Source organism: Belonocnema kinseyi, chromosome 3, assembly GCF_010883055.1.
Source record: "Belonocnema kinseyi isolate 2016_QV_RU_SX_M_011 chromosome 3, B_treatae_v1, whole genome shotgun sequence".
Taxonomy (NCBI): domain Eukaryota; kingdom Metazoa; phylum Arthropoda; class Insecta; order Hymenoptera; family Cynipidae; genus Belonocnema; species Belonocnema kinseyi.
Genome location: NC_046659.1, coordinates 120,362,903 through 120,381,172, shown reverse-complemented (window position 1 = coordinate 120,381,172; position 18,270 = coordinate 120,362,903). Strand labels below are relative to the sequence as shown.

Genomic DNA, 18,270 nt, shown 5'->3' with positions numbered 1-18,270 from the left:
AGTAATAATTCAATTTTGAACTAATATTTATTTCGAATTTAAACCCATTCCCGATATCACTGACGCGCGAACAAGAGCATGTGGCTGCGCGCGAGGCAGTCGCGCTGACTATAAGTCGCGAAAACCATACCTTCGCCGGTCCTATACTAATATTGAATTATATCAATTTAAAGCGTAGCTTCTACAGAATAAGTAGGTTTTCTCAATTTTAAGAAATATTGAATAGGCTACAAATTATTAACGGTCAAAGTTGGTGAAAAATGTCGAATTTTCAACCTTTGATCGAAAAATTCATTTTTTCATAATTTGTTTAAACAATTGCGATTTAAGCAAAACGTACCATTTTTTCGAAAAAACGCCGGGTATATTCGGATTCAGCGGCTCAAAATACATAAGAATCATACCTTTTTATCCTTGGACATATTATTGCATACGGCAGCATTGCCCGCTCCCGGACTATTAACCTTGTCCGCATGTGAAAGTAATAGAGAATTTTTAGCTGAAAAGAGTAAATATGAATCAGAATTTAGAAGGAGTTCACTGAAATGATTCTGTCTCAAAGATAATTGATATGGAATTTTAAAATTACCTTATCCCTGTGAGTTGAAGAGTTTTCCCTTAGAAGCAACATATTTCATTTTCGGTCAAGAAAAGAAAGTTTCTAGTTGATAAAATTTTTGCGTTCATTACAACAATTTTGCAGAATGAGAAGGAATAACATATTTTTAATATAGAGTCAGCATTTAAGTCAAATTTCCGCACCCAATTTATATCTTTGAGACAAATAAATTTTAGCCAAATCAATTTATGAAATATATTTATTTTGTAGATCATATAATCTTTCTATCTGATTTCAAGGACTCTGGTATGAAATAGCAAAATATTCTTATACTACTGATTTGTCATGAAATGGCATACCTAGAAGCTTGAAGCAGTACGAGGACGATTTAATAAATGCTGAACTCAGCCTAATACAAGTGGAGTAAGGAAAACAGAATTATTTTTATTATTTTATAAATATATAATCACTTTTTATGAATTTCAGAAACAACATAGCACTAACACTTCATGGTGTTGCGACTTTCGTTGAAACTGAAGCAAAATTTAATGCAAAATATGAAGTTGTACCAGAAAGAGAACATTGAATTTTACATACAGACTTTGATAAATTAGCCATTCGATTTATTTGCGGTGAAATATCAGGTGAAGGTTAAGATATACACAAATTATTATCTTATAGAAAATACCTATTAATTTCAGGAAATAGGAACAACAAATTTAAATTTGATTGTTATTCCTTTTTTTGGAAATGAAGTATTTGCAAGCCCCAGAAAGCTCAAATTATTAATATTTTTTTAGAATAAATAATGTTTTTATTTTGGGAAGGGAAAAAATAATAGGAGACGAGGTTTTCTCGGAAGATGTGCAATTTCTTATAGATAATCTGTTGAACGTAGAGCCACTGTATATAGAAGATTGGGCAAATGGTCCAGATGAAATCAAGAGCTCTTAATAAATTTTTCATGAAAAGTTCGCATTCATGAAACTTGCACTAATAAAAAATTAATATAAATGATCTGCTTAAACTTTTGTAATCAAAAATAAAATGAAACTTCAATAGAGTAATTTTTACAATCCGTAATTGAAGATTTTTATACTAGTGAAATATAACGAAGTTTTTCAATTTGCTACTAAATCATTAGAAAAATTAAATGTAGTATGTTCACTTAAAAGTAAATATTTTGTTTTCTACTTAATTTGGCTGTATTATTTCTCCCTTCCTTCGCTTTCCATCGACTTTCTGACGTGTGAGAAATCGTTTGTGAAATCAAATTTCCATCATTCGAGCGGTCTCACGAACGGGACACAAGTCGTATGATGCGACAATGGTCCAAATTTGAAATCAGTCAGGAAACTTTAGGAGATTGAGGATCCATCGAAAAGGAAAAATATTTTAGTTATAAAGTAAGAAAAGCGTGAAAAATATAAAATCGTAAAATATATTCATAAACTAGTTGTGAATAATATCTCGAGTGTTTCCATTTTGGATGCATTTATATTTATATGGTCACGAAGTTTCATTAGTCACAAAGAAGATTAATATTTTAATATAAGAAACGAATGCAGGATTTTTTCACCAAACAAGGAATATTTAAATTGTTCGGTTAAAATGATTAATTTTCATACAAAAAAATTAATAAAATTTTCAGTAAAAACTTAAAATTTTTTTAGTAAATTATTTATAATTAATTCTTCAATTGAAAAGATTTCGAGTTTATAATTTCTCTTCTGGCAAAGCTCCTTCAACTTTAGCGAACACATTCTTATCACAGACGTCTTCAGAAAGAAGTTTCAAAGCAAATTTTAATATAAAATTAAAAAAAAGAAACAATTTCGTAATTAAAATTGTATTGTGCCTTGTGTCTTTTATTCAAAATTTTAATTCGCTTATGTTTTATGTCATTTTTCATAATTCAAATAAAAACTACACTTCCTATTAAACAATGATTAATAGCAAATTTGTAGCTCCTTTTTGGGTAATCATCTTTTTTCTTTCTACTTTTTTGTAGCTTGTGTGAATTGTTTAAAAATTTTATTTGTTTTATGTTCAATGTTATTTATTGCACATAAAACAAAAACAACGCATCCTGCAAAATGTGTTAAAAAGCAAACTTGTAGATCTTCTTGCAAGTTCGTAATTTTGAGCTTTTTCATATTTTTGTGTCTTGCATAGTTTGACCGAGAAATAGAATTTTTGACTTCACATTATTTTTTGTGTGGTAAAAATTTTAATTTTTGACTTTTTTAGAAAATTCAAAGGCTTTTATAATACCCCTGTAGGAATTCTAGAATAAAACTTGTTTTCTCTTGCGCGTTTTTTATATCGTGAATTTTCTAACTTAAAATGTCATTAAAACAAAAATTCACCAGAAGACATTTTTTTGAGAATTACGATTTGCCGTACATAGAGTTTGTAAATCTTAAAAATAATGTTCTTATAAATTCTAGAAATGCCTTAAATTTTTGCACTTTTATCAAAATAGCTGTCTAGAAAACTCGTACTTTCTCTTTATTCTTTATAAATGCTTGCGATAGCTTAATCCAATCTAATCAGGCTTTCGTAATTTATCATGTCTTCAGACTACAGGCGCCTTCGTAACAATTGAGCCCCTCGATGCAATAACTCGCTGAGCGCTCGAAAACGCGTAAAAGTATTGTCTGCGCGGTGACATTACGAGTCAAAATCAAAAGTACGAATTTGGAAAAATGAAAAATACTGCTCGATAGCTTTTTAAAAATGAATGCATGTACCCGTTTAAACTTTTTTCGTAAACATTATAGTTTCCGTCAAAAAAAATAAAAACTGATGATTTTCGAATCGAAAAATCCATGTTTTTCAAAACTTAAATCGCAGCTGAACAGCCATTTTTCAACTTATCAAAAATTTTTTTTCTTGAGTTCTGTTCAGGAAGGTGTAGCGTTGAATACACTATCAAATAATATATCAAAAGTTAATAATAATTGAATGTTTTTTTAATCCGAATGAAAAACCATGTTTTTCGACGTTCGTGTTTGAAATGTATCGAGGAAATTTTCGATTTCCACGGGGTATTCGCGCTTATCGTAATCTTAAGCGTATTGTTGAACTTTTTGGAAAGTTTGAGCTTCCTCAGACTATTATTTATATAAAACCTAGCGGGTTGAACACAAACGTGCAGCGCGATGTGATTGAATTTCGCACGGGCGAACTATAATATTTACGAAAAAAGTTTAAACGGGTACATGCATTCATTTTTAAAAAGCTATCAAGCAGTATTTTTCATTTTTCCAAATTTGTACTTTTGATTTTGACTCGTAATGTCACCGGGCAGACAATACTTTTACGCGTTTTCGAGCGCTCAGCGAGTTATTGCATCCAGGGGCTCAATTGTTTTTTCTGTATAGTCAATTTCTATAGATTTTTATCTGTTGAATCAAAATCTGCAATCGAAATTGGAAACTTAGCTTAAAAAAAAAAAATGTTTTTCTCGCCAGTTTAAGCGCGCCTAGGACGCGCGACGATTGAATCTCGCGCTTCGCGCTCGGATATTTATTCTTTGCACGTGGAATGCTTGAAAAAATCTTTATCAAAAAGATCTCTTTTATATATCAGTATTTATATGCGTCTTCATATTCTGAATAGTCTACTTAATTATGTATAATCAAAGATTAAGTTTCTGAAAGCTTTGAAGTACACATTCACATCGTGACACTCGCTCTGTGCGCTCGATTTCTGACCGAAATTTGTAAACAGGTTTTGTTAAATCTTTTTTTTTTCTCGTAACTTTCGTCGTTTTTCCACACATTTTTTTTTCAAAGTTATTTTTCACGAATAAAACAAAAAGTACGCATCCTATCAAGAACTGATCCTTAACGAAATTGTAGATCTTTTTCAGAATAGAAATTTATGTAAATTCATCTTTTTTCTTATCCTACGTAGTTTGTCCACAGAATGGAATTTTTTATTTTTCATTATTTTTTGTGCAATAAAAATGTGAATTTCAGATTTTTGAAGAAAATCCAAAAATTTGTTATGATGATGTTGTAGGGCTTTCAAAAAGAAATGTTTTTCTTTTCTTGACTTTTTTCATATCGTGCGTTTATTGGCTTCAAATTTTGATTTTCGGTTGATTAAAAAAATTTTGAAAAGCTATAGTTCAAAATGCGCTCACTTTTTGAATTTTCATCAAAAATGGCTGGTTCACGAACTCTTCCTTTCTTTTAGGACCTAAAAAACAACAAAAATGTATTTGCTACATTTTCAATAAAAAAATTCATTTTTAACGAAAAATAAAAAGATTTTTTAACATATTCTAAAATTTTTAAAGAGGAGAAGATAAATGTAGAGCCAAACATCAAGCAGTTAAATTTTACGTTAAAAAAATCAATTTAGACACAAAAAGCGAATTATTAAAAAAATTTAATTTTTACTTAAAAAAATTAATTTTCAACTAAAATAAAGAATATTTATCTGAATGAACGAATTTTTAACCATGCTCTACATAATCGTTAAGTTTTCCAATAAAAAAGTTAATTTTTTCCAAAAACGATTAATTTATATTGTAGTAAATAATTTTTCAAGAAATATTTGAATTTTTAAAGGGTGTTTCTACATAACATCCAAAGTCAAATTTGCAGTTAAATAAATTAATTTAAAACACCAAAAATTTAAATAAAATAGTTGAATTTTCAACAAAAAAATTTTTAATCGCTACTTACGCGACTTGCTTATTCAAGTAAGATTTGATTAAAATGCCCCGTAAATTTCAGATATTTCCTATTCTTTTTCTGAAAAAAATGTATTTGAATAAATTTCTAAAAAAAGAACTACCCAAACTTTATCGGTTATTATTAGATGAAAATAAAGCAGTCAAAAATCATTTATTGTAAAAATAATATTTTGGCTCTTATTTACTAACAAAGATACTTGTTCTCATATCGCCATCCTAATTAAAGTATCAATTATTTGATGCTTGTCTTTCCGTGTTATGCTTGCTTTTTCTTTAATAAATGTAATTATTGCGCGCGTAAGGCGCAAAATATTTTATTAAAGTAAATTTGATGAAAAAATTATCGCATAACCTTAAAAACAGATTATGCATGTTATAACTGCACCAGAAATCCCACATAACAGCCGTTTCTGGGCTTGTCTTGCAGGCTACCCTCGAAGCGTAAGCAGTCAGAGCCACCTGAACCGTGTACAAGTGGAATGCGTAATATTTCGCTATATACTCTACTGAGTAATCGCGTACTGCGCTACTTCCGTGGCGACAGAGGTACTCTTGCCTTGCCCCCTCAAAAAACTGCTAGGTCCAGCATGATACATGAACAAATCTCTTCATTTAATACTACATTCAGAATTATTATTTTGCATGTGTATCGAAAGCCTGGAGAGAAATTATAAAATTTTTTTTGCCCTACTGGTGCGAAGTGGGCTAAAGTGAAAAATTCAATTAAGTAACTTTAACGAGGAATCCAGTGATGACCTTAGTTTTGACCTTGACATGACCTTCATAATTATTTCAAGATCACCTTTTTTTTAAGAATGGCCCTTTTTAACATTTGCAATTGATACAGCGGATAATTTTACGTTAAAAGGTGTAGTCAGGTCATAGGTAAGATTTTTTAATTCAATATTGCTGATTAATGATTCAATATTACATTCAATATTACTTATTTTCATAAATTTTTTTATCATTTTATTATAATTGTAGAAATAAATTAATTTTTCCAATAAAAATTAAATTAGTCAATAAGCACGCGTTGAAAATGCATATGTCGATAACACTAAGCTTCAATGTTATTGTTCTCACGTTCTTTTATTAATTGACAAAATATAAGAAAATGAAAATAATATAAGAACAAGAACAGTGAAGCTCAGTGTTATCTGCCTATGCAATTTCAGCGCGTGCTTATAGACTAATTTAATTTTAATTAGCAAAACTAATTTATTCATACAATTATAATAAAATGATAAAGAGATTGATGAAAATAAGTAATATTGAATGTTTACTTTAATCGAATATTGTACGCGTTACGCGGGCAATAAATGTCCTTTACAAAGAAACTCGATTTAATTTCAGTCATATTAGTTATTTTCATTGTAAAATTTTATTTTTATTATTAAAGAGTAAGAAAAACGTAACATTTATGTGCATGCTAAAACTGAGAAAAATGTAATACCTATATCGTAAAATTTTATTTACGGTACCTGTCATGCCAAAAGTCAGATATTTCAAACAAAATAGCTTCTCTATGATTTTGAGAAATAAAATATTATAACTGATGTCATTTTGAATCAAATACATGTTTTAAATGAAAAATGTTAAAATTCACAAGAGAAAAACATTAATATTAATCACGCTTCTTGCAGTTGAAATTTGTTTCAACGTCGCTTCTTGCCAAATTTTAAAAAACGATTGCATTTTAATAAATAAAGGCTTATTTTTCCCCTGAAAAAATTTGCTACAACTCTACTGATTTCAATTTTAAAAGGAAATTTTTCTACGGCTGAAATCGTTCGATAATTTTTTGTAATAAAGCATTTTTATAATAAAGCATTTTTTAAAGAGATCATACAAATTTAAGATTGTTTAGTGATTTCAAAAATTGAAAACATTAGAGTTGTAGAGAATGTTTTTTCGAAAAAAATAAGCCGTCATTCATTAAAAATGCAATCACTCTTCAGAAATTGGTAAGAATCGACGATCAAAAAAAGCGAATTGCAAAAAACATTGTTCAAATTAATGTTTCTTCATGTGGATTTTAACATTTTTCATTAAAAATAACATTTTTTCTTTGTGATGACATTAGTTATAATATTTTAAATCTCAGAATCACTTAAGAACTATTTTAGTCAGATTTCTGACTTTTGGCACAACTGCCTTAATCAAGACGTTAGCATACATTCGTAGATAATTTAATTTACAATTGCGATATGAGCACAAGCTACTTTATTGGTAAATAAAAGCTAAGATCGTATTTTTACAATAAAAGATTTTTGACTGATTGATTTCCATTAAAATATTAATTTTAAGAACAAAAACTTACTACAAAGAATTAAGTTATGCTTGTTTATTTTTTTTAGAAATTCATTCATATCCAATTTTTTTTTAAGAAAGAAAACGGGAAAAATCTGCAATATACAGGGTATCCTGTTAAACGAATTGATTGAATTTTCAATATTTAAGGTAGTCGCAAATAGCGACTGTTAAACCTTTTTTATTCAAAATTTAACTATTTTGTTTAAATTTTTGTTGTCGTAAATTATTTTTTTAACTGAAAATTGAACTTTTCATGACAGGTTGAAAATTTCTATCAAAATTCAAAATTTGGTTAAAAATTCATAAGCAATATTCTAAATTATTATTTTTGGGAAAAAATTAACTTTTTGGGTTGACAAATTAACGATTAGGCAGCACATTCCTTTAAAAATTTATTAAATTCGTTTATTCTGTTGAGAATTTTTGTTGTACAGAATTAATCGTTTTCTTTGCAAATTCCTTTTTTTTGGTACAAAATTATTTTTTCATTCTTTTTGAAATTAATTTTTTTCACTGTAAATTCAGGTATTCCATTTGTGACAAACATTTTTTTGTATAGAAATTTAATCTTTTTGAGTGCAAATTTATGTGTTTGGTTGAAAATTAATCTATTCAATTTAATTATTTACTTATTTGATTTTTGTAGAAATTTCAACTATTGGGTCAAAAATGTGGTCATTTGGTTAAAGATTAATTATTTTAGTTCAAAATTAATCTTGAAAATAATTTATTTTTTTTTTGTTTCGAAAATTAATCTTCGTAACAAAAATTTCACTGCTCCATGTTTCGTTTAACATTTAACTTCTCCTTTTAAAAGATGTGGGAATCGGTTTAAACTTCTTCTTTTTTATTGCTGAAAATGAATTTTTTGACTGAAAATTTGGTTATTCTATTTATGTTAGGAAATTTATATTTTTTTATCTAAAAATTCACTTTTTCTTGAATAAAAATTAATAATTTCAACTGAATATGTGTATTTTACAACATTTGTTTACAAAAAACTATAAAAATTCAAGTAAATTAATATATGAAAGAGAAAATAAATAAATAATTTATAAAAAATTAATGCAATAAAAATAAAAAATACAATATTTTAATCTGAAAAAACTCGAGTTGGACGGCACATTCGTTTGTACCTGATGAGCTTTAAAATGCGGAATTTAACTTTTTTTAATTGAGTTTTTGTTAAGTCATAAATATAATATTCAATATGTGCAAATTATAATGATTCTAACGATATTTTATCCGATTTGAAAGATTAAACATAAAAAAATAAATGTTCAAGTTTACGTGAAATTTTATTGAAAATTTTCCATTATAATTTACTCGAATGCCCCATTATTTTCTACATTTGTTTAAAAATCCGGGGAAATTCAGAAAATCGATTTCAGATACTCTAGATTCTATTTTCAAAATTTCATTAATATTTAAAAATATGCTTTTAAAATTTAATTAAATTTTAATTAAAAATTAGAATTCATTTTTATTTTTTCCAGAAATTTTTATACGGCTGTTTAAGTATTTAAAATATTCCAAAATGCTCAAAAAAGATTTTAAATTTTTTGCCTGAAATCTTCAAAAATCAAAATTTTGCTTGAAAGGTTTTGAAATATTTTTCTAATTAAAAATTAAGGGTTAATGATTCACTAAGTATTTTTTGAGCTTTCAATGAAAATTGTGTTGTTTTTTTGTTGTTGAAAATTAATCTTTTTACAAAAAGAATTGAAGTATTCCTTGTTTGGTTGAAAATTCCTGCATTCGCTTTTTGTAGTAGAATATTAATCTTCTTCGTGACTTATATAACTTCGTGGGCATATAATTATAAATACAAGCAAAGTTGAAACACTCAAGATTGAATTCAGAGCTAGTTCATGAATCTGTCTGTCTATTTTTTTATTTTGTACGCTTTTCTTAGTTTATAACTAAAATATCTTGTCTTTTCGATGGATCCACGATCAACTGATTTTTCCTGTCTGATTTCGAATTTGCACCACTGTCACATTATACGAGTTGTGTCCTGCTTGGTCTGCTGTTTGACTGGTAAAAATTTAAATTCAAAAACGATTCCTCATACGTTGGAAATTTGGTGGAAAGCGCAAAAGGGAAAATATAATAGAGCAAATGTCAAGGATAAAATAAAATATTTACTGTTAAGTAAAGATATTACATGTGATTACTCAATTAAGCATATTGAATTACAATTTAGCTTTCGATTAAAAAAGTTTAAACAGGTAACTTTTATCAATTCTTTGTTAATGCAAATTTCATAAAGGCAAAAATTACATGCAAAATTTATCAGCAGGTCATATCTGGACATTCTGACCAATCTTGTAAATCCAGTGCCACATCGTTGAGCTGGTTATCCATAAGAAATTGCAAAACTTCCACGAAAGAATCTTTATCCAGCTGTTTTTCTCTTCCCAAAATAAAAAGATTAGTTTCTCTGAAAAAATATGAATACTTTTAGTTTTCTGTGGGCCGTAAATACTTTATGATCGAAAGAAAGAACAACAATTAAATCCGAAATTTTATCACTATTTCCTAATATTACCCATTACTCTATGTAATTAATAATGAGTCCATATCTTACCCGTCAATTGCTAAATCACCACAAGTGAATATGATGGAAATACGCGTATAGTCTGTATATATAACCCAATGCTCTCCATAACCTACTCCATCGTATTCTACCGTATATCTTCCTTCAGTTCCAATGAATGTCGTAACGCCGGTATGTGTTATTACTACGTTGTTTCTGAAATTTATAAAAAGTGATCAAATTTGTTTGAGATCATATATCAGTTGAGATTTAATATTTATCAAGATTTGGATTCTGCATTCAGAATATGGGGTGCATCAATTTAGAAAAACATATTGTTTGAGATAACCATAGATTACAAATAATATTTTTAATAGCAATGTTATTTACTTCCAATTACAACCTGGTTTTTTAAAATTTCTTATCTCTCCTATTTAAGTTGTGAAATACTATTGTTCTTACAACACGTCTATTAGGGCGAGTTCCGCATCTAATGTACCTTCCTCGTTCAGCGACCAGTATGGAGTCATGCATTTTGTGAACAGATTAGAAGCGGTAGCATATTTCCCTAATAGGTACCATCGCCCCTGGAACTACGCAGAAAAATTATATTATGTACAAATTAAATATTTTTTAAATTGATTTTGAGAAAATTTCTTTTTTCTCAAACACAGAAATTAGGTGTGGAGATTTGACTTAAATGTTGATTCTAAACTAATTGCAAATTTAGATATCAGCTTTAGATTATGTTTGAGACAAATTCATTTCTGTCATTTTCTGCATAATGTTGATTCATATTTACTTCTTCCAGATCGAAATCCTGCACAATTTGCACATTTTTACAATGTTCACAAGACGAAGAGGTAGACGTAGACGTAGAAGTAGACGTAGGTGTACCCGTAGGCATAACAGCAGTCACAGGTGTAGCCGCAGTCATAGAAGTGGGTGCGGGTATAGCTGTAGGTGTAGCCGCAGGCATAGCACCAGGCGTAGATGGAGCCGAGGCCATAAAAGCGGTCGGAAGTGAAGCCGAATCCGCAGAAGCAGGATCAGGCGTAGACGTAAGCGCAGGATATGCGAAAGCTCTAGCGCAGAGTAGAAGGAGCAATCCCAGTTGAATCATTTTTTCACCTGTGGATCATTTTTTTGTAAATTGATAAACAATGAATAAGTAATAAATCAATAATTTGATTTTTTCTTTAAACTTACTCTTAATCTTTAAAAAATAGACTATAAGATAATACTCTTAACAAAAAAACTGAAATAGGAATCACCAAAAAAGTGGATTTTTCAATCTACTAATGAAACTAAAAGTCCCACTTTTAAGACGAATTCTCGCTATCATTCAGTCTTGTGAGCAAATTTATTTCTTATTTTTTAACATTTGTTTTAATTCAGATTTTTAAACTTTTATACATGAAAGAATATAGTATAGATTCAGAGATTTGCAGCGTTGAAAAAATAATTTCAAAAATATCTCATAACTTTAAAATGACTTAATAAGAAATCTCATTTTGCGGAAATTTGAAAAAAGCACAAAAACGCATCCTTTTTATTTTGATGTTTGTAAATCTACAAGTACCTGAAAAAATTACACACTTTTTTAGGGCGCAAACAAAACCGAAAAATTATTTATGTTCTACAATTGTTACTCAATTTTTAATTTCTTGACTAAGCCAATTGCACTTGAAAGTTATTGATTCACACATTGAGACCACATTAGATTTTTTTAAATACATGAATTTTTGATGGTGATAAAAAGTCTTGATGGTTGAAGATGTCGCTTTTTGTTTTAAAACTGTTTGTTCAAATATTTATCTATCTTATTAATAATGCAATACTTTTACTTGAGCAGATTGAATTTCTGCTGGAATTTCCTCGAGTTTGTAACATATTTGGGCTTACTCTTTTTTAGTAAAAGACTTCCCTTTGTAGCATTATATTATCCCTTCTTATAATAAATGAGAATATTAGTTTATTTACCAATAGAATTTAAGAAAGTCAATCGAGGATAGTGATGAGTGGAGATTTGAAAATTTGTTAATACAAATTCGATTTTCTGTGAAAAAGATAAGGATTATATAGCATCCAATATATATGGCTTTTTTAAATGTATGCTTATATATACAGTATTTTTTATTATGCATTATACAAAAGTCTCGTCAATATAGTAAAATTTATTATAATTTACAATATTAAAAAACGCACCTTCTAGATTTCGGAGTATTCTTCTCTTACGTGCTGCTTTTGAACAGAAACTGAAAAAATGCGTCTTATATAGAGAAAAACTAATAAAAATAATAATAAAACATTTTAATAGCGTTGAAATAGATTTGCAAATTATTGCTATTATTCATACAATTTTTTCGCAGTAAACAGTTTTATTGTACATTGAGTTTTATTGCAACCATGAAAAGAATTTCGTCGCAGAACTTTTAAAAATACTCAATTTCATGACTTGTATTGTAAATTGATAAATACTTTTCATTACGCATATATTTGCAGGAAGTAAACAGTTTCATTTTGTATTAAAATTTTATGGAAAAAATAAAGTATTCCGTCGCAGCAAGTTTGAAGATTAGCAAACTCACGACTTGTAGAGAGATAGGGAATTTAAAAAAAAAAAATTCCAAATTTTTTTATTACTCACATATTTTCATGAAGTAAGCAGTTTCATTGTCTATTAAAATCTTATGAAAAAAGAAACCAAGTATTCCGCCGCAGCAAGTATAAAGATTATCCAACTCACGACTTGTAGAGAGATTGCCAATTTTTTAAATAAATAATTTTTACATTTTTTGCACATTTCTCTTATTGAGCATATATTTTTAAGAAGTAAACCGTTTTATTGTGCAGTAAAATTTTATAGAAAAAATAAAAGCGATGAGAATGTGTTCGTTAAAGCCGAAAGAGCTTTAACAAAAGTGATTTCAAAATCACAAAATTACGCTTGTCGGTCCTTTGACCTTGGATTTTACAAGGTCTGTGTACGAATGCGGGAAAAATCAAAAGACCAAAGATCGGAGTACGATTTCTATCAGTCGCGTTCCTTAGGTGCGCTCCAATGCGGAATATATATTCCGTATAGCTCGCTTATATATTTATCTCGTGCTTCGCGCTCGATAATGTATTTACCTCGCGCTACGCGCTCGATCTTTCTGCAGAGACTTTTTAAAACTAAAGATGAAAGTATCGACAACAGTAATGTAGCCATTGTGAATTCTCTTTTGTTAAAGCTCCTTTGGGTTAACAAACACATTCGCATCAAGTATCTCGTGCTTCCCACTCGAGTTTATCCCTGAAATTTTATATCATTCCCATAAATTTATATTATTATAATTTGTAACTTGCATTGGTATTAAAACAGGCGAAATTTCATTGTCGCGTTTCAAAATATGCGCATTCTTTCAAAAAAATTTGTTTTTTCAACGTTTTATCGCAACTTTTGTCGGTTTTCCATAAACTGAATTGGCTGATTCTCAATGTTTTCTTTATGATTTAAACTTTACTTATATGGTCTACTGAGCCGTCTTACCGTTTTTTAACTTCTAAATGATGTATATATGCACACATACACACACACACACACGCGCGCGCGCGCACGCATATATATATATATATATATATTATTTGAAAATGCATTATTATATTAGAGACTATTTTAAATAATGTGAAAATGTTGAATGAAAAGATGTAACTTTTGGATTTTCCATTATTTTTTACGCTGTCAAAATTTATTTTTTGATTTATCAAGAAAATTCAAAAAGTTGTTATGATAATCTTCTAGGGCATTTAGAAATCACACTATTTCTTCTCTTGCCATTTTTTTATATCGTCCGTTAATTGGCTTCAAAGGTTCATTTTCGTGTCTTTTTTGGAATTTTTCAAATACTGTAACTCTCTTAATTTCCAATTTTATGAAAAAGTCATCAGATAAATTGTTCGAATTTTTAAATACTATGAATAACCGTACAGAGAATTCTTGAATTTTGAAAAAATGGTATCAAAAATATTCAAAAGACCCTCAATTTTTAAATTTTTATCCATAATGCCTCGTTAACGAACTGAACCTTTAGTTTAGGACACTTAAAGAGTGTACTAGAGGCCAATCTAATAAAATTATTTTTTCAAAAGTCATCGTGCTGATAGACAGACAGGCATACATACATACAGACATACACATTCGTAACAACTTATTTTTCGAATTTAGGGGGTCTCAAAACGTGAACATTTCACAAGAACTGGGGGGAGGGGAGGGAGGGTTGTTAAATTTTACACATGTCTAATACCTTCTCTGATGAGAATGTAAAAAATGTTTGTCTTATCATTTTTTTTCTATCTCGCATAGTTTGATCACAAAATGCAATTTTTGATTTTTAATTAGCTATCGTGCGGTCAAAATTTGAATTTTTCAAAAAATTCAAAAAGTTAATGACAATCTTGTAGGACTATCGTAAAGTAACATGTTTCTTTTCAAGTACTATGAACAACTGTACACAGAATTTTTGAATCTTGAAAAAATGTGTACTCCAAAATTTAAAACATGGGCTCATTTTTAGTATTGTTATCCAAAATGTCTGACTAACGAACTTAGCATTTAGCTTAGGACACTAAAAGAGTGTACCAAAAGCCAATCTAAAAGATTAATTTTTTCCAAAAGTTATCGTGCTCACAGACAGACAGAGAGACATAAAGACAGATACAACGACAGACAGATATACATACGGATAGACACATTCGTAAAAGCTTGCTTTTCGAATTCAGCGGGTCTCAAAACGTGGAACTTCCGACAAAAAATAGGGAGGTCAAATTTTACACAAATCTAATACCTTCTCTGATGAGGTTGTAAAAATGATTTATTGTCACATATAGTTTTTTGATAGTTCTGTTTTTAGTTTAAATCATAAATATAGCATCAAGAACATTAAAAGTTGAATTTTTTGAAACTCCACACACGAGACGAATAAGAAATTAAAGGACAAAAGTAGTAGCAAGAAATACTCGGAGAGCATAGGCCGTTTTTGGCGAGTTATTAGGTAACGATTCTGCCACTATTTTCCTGATTGTTGAGAATATACTGATCACGAAATGTGGCTTCTCCAGGGGTAGTCCCGGGGAGAAGGTGTTTATTTACTCATTCGAAGTTGTAAAAAAAAAATGATTAAAATAAGTCATAGGGTAACGGCTGAATCTTTCTGCGTTAAATGTGGAGACAATTAGACAATGTTCCATGTAATTGGCAGAACAATAGGCTGGTGCGGAAGGGGGGGGGGGCAGAACGATCCATAGGTGTAAAAGAATATGTCATTTTAAAGTTATTTTCAAACACCCAAATTTTTTATATAACATTCTACTCATTATTCAAAACATATATTCGAAGAGGCAGAACAAAATCTCGGGGATAACATCCAGGCAGAACATCGCAAACTGCAGTATCAGGGCCGTCAACCGACACACAATGACAAATGTCAAAACCGGGGAGATCGCGATGTTCTGCCAGGATTTTTTTCCCGAAATTTTGTTCTGCCTCTTAAAATATATGTTTTGAATAATGAGTAGAATGTTATATTAAAAATTTGGGTTTTAGAAAATATCTTTAAAATGACGTAATCTTTTACACCTCTAGATCGTTCTGCAGACAGATTCAGCCGTTACCCTATGAATTATTTAATTCATTTTTTTTTACAACTTAGAATGAGTGAATAAACACCTTCTCCCCGGGACTACCCCTGGAGAAGCCACATTTGGTGATCAGTATGTTCTCAACAATCAGGAAAATAGTGGCAGAATCGTTACCTAATAACTCGCCAAAAACGTCCTCGGCTCTAAGGCTAAATGTACCCACTCAGCAGGAACTTTTTTACATTCTCATTAAAAGAAGGTATTAGATTTGTGTAAAATTTGACCCCCCCCTCCCGTTTTTTCGAACGTCTACGTTTTGAGACCCCTGAAAGCCAAAAGCATGTTTTTACGAATGTGTCTGGCTATCTGTGTATGCGGCTGTGTGTGTCATGTTTTTCTGTGGGTCTGTAGATATTTAGTTTGTAAGCACGATCAATTTCTAAAGGAATGACAGATTGGATTGGCCTTTGGTATACTATTTTAGTGTGCTAAAATAAAGGTCAAGTTCGTGAACCAACCATTTTTGGTGAAAATTCAAGAAGTGAGCGTATTTTGAAAATTTTTGAGACCACTTTTTTCAAAATTCAAAAATTGTCTGTACGGATATTCATAGTATTCAATCAGAAGAACAATTTATCCTAACGACTCACGTTATGGAAAAAAGTCACAAAAAGAAAAATGTTTCTTTTTTAAAACCTTTGAAGACTGTTCTAACAACTTTCTGAATTTTCTTGAAATATCGAAAATTCAAATTTTGGGAGCATCAAAAAATAATGGAAAATCAAAAATTACATTTTCGGTTAAACTATGCAAAATAGGTAAAAAGATGGCTAGACAAAAATTCTGCATTTCAAAAAGATCTACGAATTTGATTCAAATCACTTTTTGATAGCATGCTTGTTTTTTGAATTTGAAAAGCGATATTAACAATAAAAAAATCAGCCTCCCGTGTGGGCACATTCTCATCACAACTAATGTTACATTCTGATCCTAATGAGAAGGTATTGGTTTTATGTAATATTTTCCTTTGTTGGTTTCCATCAAATCTCCACGTTTTGAGACACACTAAGTCAGAAAAAAACGATTTTTACCAAGGTGTTTGTCTGTATGTCTCTCTGTAGTCTGTAATCTATAGTCTGTATTCTGTTGGCACGATAACTTTAGAAAAATTGAATATATTGGATTCTGCTTTGTCACACATTTTTAAAACCTAAAAAGAAAGAATAAGTTCGTAAACCAGATATTTTGGATAAAAATTCAAAAAGTGAGCGCGTCTTCAAAATTTTTGAACCCACATGTTTTCAAGATTTCATGATTCTATGAACGGTTATTCATAGAACTCATTAAAGGATCGTTTGTTGCCTTGGAAAGAGTTGGAAGAAGAAAAAAGTTTATTTATGCAAATAATGATTATCAACGGACATATTTAGGTTTAAAGGCAGAAGTTTTACTTTTACATGGGCATAGGAAATAAGGGACTAGGCATGCCATTGCGGAGGTGATGCAATGAGGGGGGAGGTCCGCCACCTTTTGATGTCCCACGACAAACATGGCAGCGCCCACATGTTTATATTTTCATGCACAGTTTGTCGGCAAAAAATCTCTCGCGCATAATGAAATTGCACATCGTAAGATGGCCCCGTGTTTCCTATGTCCATGGACTTTTAACTTTCTCTTACGGCAATCATGCAATCTGTTTTACCCACAGACCCCTAGAAGTTCGAAGTTGTCTACTCGCTGCGCTAGTGCTGCTTTGACACAGCTGATATCAGACTGATTCCAAAGATATTATAAACGTAGATGCGGTGCGAGCTTAGTTACCCGCCATAAATATAGACGGCGCGTCCGGCGAAAAAAGTCTCTACCCCTCTGCCCACCGCTCCCCGTAAATAGCACCATCCCATATAGTTTGCCAAGAGCCACTTGGAGCGCTGTAAGCAACTCTCGGCACGCCTTCGACGCGCACTGATGGTAAACTTAGCTTGGACAAGAACCATTTAAATTAAAAATAAATTGCCAACATTTCATAACAAACGTAAAATATCCACGCTTTGTAAGACATGGTTATTTTAATAGATACCAGAGAGAAAATTAAATTTATATTTCTGTTTCATATATTTTATAATATTCCTAAAATTATTTGATTATTTTCAAATATATCTTTGTTATTTCTCATCTTTTGATATTCTTTTATAAGTAACAATTTATTTACTTCACCATATTATATTTTCATTCTAACAGATAAAACTTTTAGTACAATATCTATACATTGTTCTTTAATATTATTAAGTGTTTATTTTTATATTTGTACAGTTTGCAATTTCTAGAGATATTTTAGTCTATTCGACTAATGAATTTCCCGCATGTATTTTAAAATTTTCTTAATTATTACATTCCGAGCACTGACAATGAGTGAATGGCAGAGTAATAATAAGTTCATAAATCTATAACTGCTCTCTGGGACAAACCTGTATTTGGTGTTAGGATTTCTCTACTTTGAATAAGAAAACTTTGAACCCTCAGAGC

At 29.9% G+C, this 18,270-nt stretch overlaps 1 protein-coding gene across 1 annotated transcript; it reads right to left on the bottom strand.

The window, feature by feature from the left end:
- Window positions 1-9,707: 9,707 nt before the first annotated feature.
- Window positions 9,708-12,386, bottom strand: LOC117169627 (apolipoprotein D-like). The gene is made up of 6 exons (XM_033356091.1): window positions 12,331-12,386; window positions 12,106-12,181; window positions 10,925-11,253; window positions 10,585-10,715; window positions 10,174-10,338; window positions 9,708-10,026 (listed from the first exon to the last, which is right to left on the bottom strand). The coding sequence occupies exons 3-6, from the start codon at window positions 11,243-11,245 to the stop codon at window positions 9,879-9,881; spliced, it is 765 nt and encodes a 254-aa protein (XP_033211982.1). The 5' UTR covers window positions 11,246-11,253; window positions 12,106-12,181; window positions 12,331-12,386; the 3' UTR covers window positions 9,708-9,878.
- Between the last annotated feature and the right edge of the window lie 5,884 nt (window positions 12,387-18,270).